The sequence below is a fragment of the Perkinsus marinus genome, assembly GCF_000006405.1.
Source record: "Perkinsus marinus ATCC 50983 genomic scaffold scf_1104296946040, whole genome shotgun sequence".
In the NCBI taxonomy this organism is placed as follows: Eukaryota; Perkinsozoa; order Perkinsida; family Perkinsidae; genus Perkinsus; species Perkinsus marinus.
The window spans coordinates 905-3,219 of record NW_003210991.1 but is presented as its reverse complement, the minus strand read 5'-3'; the positions used below and the strand labels follow the sequence as shown (position 1 = coordinate 3,219).

The 2,315-nt window shown below is 47.0% G+C and overlaps 1 protein-coding gene across 1 annotated transcript; it reads right to left on the bottom strand.

Moving 5' to 3' along the window:
* Nucleotides 1-15: 15 nt before the first annotated feature.
* On the bottom strand, nucleotides 16-2,038 carry Pmar_PMAR005667 (Synaptic vesicular amine transporter, putative; the record flags this gene model as incomplete). The annotated part of the gene is made up of 8 exons (XM_002779671.1): nucleotides 1,826-2,038; nucleotides 1,024-1,198; nucleotides 787-864; nucleotides 654-736; nucleotides 534-607; nucleotides 388-489; nucleotides 129-206; nucleotides 16-85 (listed from the first exon to the last, which is right to left on the bottom strand). Coding segments are annotated over exons 1-8 (853 nt in total), but the record flags the coding sequence as incomplete, so codon positions are not given.
* Between the last annotated feature and the right edge of the window lie 277 nt (nucleotides 2,039-2,315).

Here is a 2,315-nt window from a genome sequence, read left to right as displayed (position 1 = left end):
TAGTAACCGATGGGAATGCAAAGAGGAGACCCATGGTAGATGGTGAAACGTCACCCAATACAGCTAAGAAGTGCTCTGAGAGAACCTGGAGAAAGACCCTGGGAGAGAGGGGAGAAGAGGCAACCTACTGGATCCATGAACCCGAAGGCTGAGCTGACTAGCGCACTGCAGAGAACTGTGATTAGAATATGCCGCATACGGAGCACCTGACAAGAGCCTCGTAGAACCTAGCTTAACCGCATTTTTGGAAGATTCTAGATTAATGGAGTTATAGATTCTCATTGAAAGTATCACGGATGTGATCATGGATCTAAGTTGGAAATGGATAGAACATTGCAGAGAACGGAAACGGGTATGACAAGTGGAGACGAGATGTTCAAAACTCACTTCGCTCACTCCCACGACCTTCCGACCACTCTGAGCAGCACCATCACTAGTCGGCAATGAGGCAGCCGGGGGTATCGGAACCCATGTGGCTAGCATCAGCACCTGACATGAATCTTATCACAAAGAGCAAGACAATATCAACATACCATGACACCGAAATGAATAGCAGTGAGCACAATAAAGGAGGTGTGGAAGCCACCCACTTGGAATAGGCCAGCACCTGAGTAAGACTTGTTCAATCCGAATCTCATGCGTGCAGTAGTCACCGATAGTCGGGCCAACGGCAAAACCAACATTCCCTATCAGCTCTTGGAAGGCGAATATCTTCTCTATATCTCCCGGGAACAACCTGTCCGGGATCCTCGCAGCTGTGATCATAGATACTCCATTCATACTCACCTAGCCATTATCGCAGAGGTAGCAGAATATGTACAAGCAGCTCCAACGCCTTGAACGGCTCGGAAAGCAAGGAAACTCCTGAGCGAGCCAAGCAGTAGTTGTCGGGAGTAAATGAGTGGTAGTTAAGCTACAGCTTCTACAACGTAGCGAAAACTCTAGGAGATAGGGCAGTGGAGCGCCAAACCATGATATTGATCGGGAAGCCAGACAGGGGTAACAACCAAGGATCACACTTACCAGAGCACCTTGGAGAAGCCAAAGCCAAGTGTGCCAATTGCAACAAATACGCCTCCTGCTAAGAGAACGGTGAAGTATCCCAGTAGTTGAAGGAGGTAGCCAGTGAGAGGCGCCATAATACAGGACGCACACGGCAAGAAAGCGAATACCACTCCAATCGTAGCATCCGTGAGATCTGACAATGACGTCCTCTTGAAGGTGAATGATACTGACGAATCTCTCAAGGGATTTATAGAGGTGGACTACGGATGATACTATACCATTCAAGAACCCATCTACAGAATGGGGCCACTATGCCAGAAGACTATATCTTTGAGAAACCCACATACAGGATGGGGCCGCTATGCCAGAGTACTATACCACTTTAGATTTCATCTACAGAATGGGGTCGTTATGCCAGAGGACTATGCCATCCGGGAATCTATTCACCGAATTGGGCTGCTATACCAACGATATGAGACACTACATATGCCAGCGAGGACATCAAGTTTGCCCGCGGGTTCATACAAAGGAATCATAATAGCGAATAAGAAACTCGATATAGTGATGCGCTTTGAAGAAGGATTCCAACTAAATGACTGAAGAGAACAATTTCGCCGATGCGAGCATCAAATTTCGCCGGATCACAGCTAGTCAGTACGATGTGGATAGAGCAGTCTTTCCGTCGCTGAGTGACAGCTCACGCGGTAATACCCTCGCAAGAGTTTCATGTTTCACTGAGACAGTCCGAGGAGTCTAGGCGCATCATAACGTTATTAACCTTATAAGAGTTTCAGACCCCATTATTCATACTTTCACTTACCGAGTTCTTGCTTGGCGTAGACTGGAAAGAAAGGAGCAATTTGATATAGTAGAGTTATCGTAACGAAGTAGGCTGTCTGGCAGAGGACGAGCATCCATCGTCTCTTAGCACGCTGAGCTGATGTCAATCGTGTGGGGGGCGCGTTGTCGAGGAGAGCTCGCCGAATATCAGAGTTCGAGCTGTTGCCATCCATGACGATTAAAGAAGCAACTTTTAACTGTGAGGTCAAAAACAGTATTACAGCAAGGTGGTCGCCGTTGCGCAAAAGATAGACGGTTACTATAAGATAGAGGTATGGTGAATAGCCGACCGATGAATTCTGAAGTAATAATTTGGGTCGATACAACGTTAGATGTGTTCATTACACACTTCCCACATAGTGCGTGAATCCTTACACATTATTTATTGGGAAACATCATTTCGCCCCCTCTCACTCACATTCGATCCTTTCCTGACATCCAGCGAAATTTGCCCGGTATCGAGAATGCTA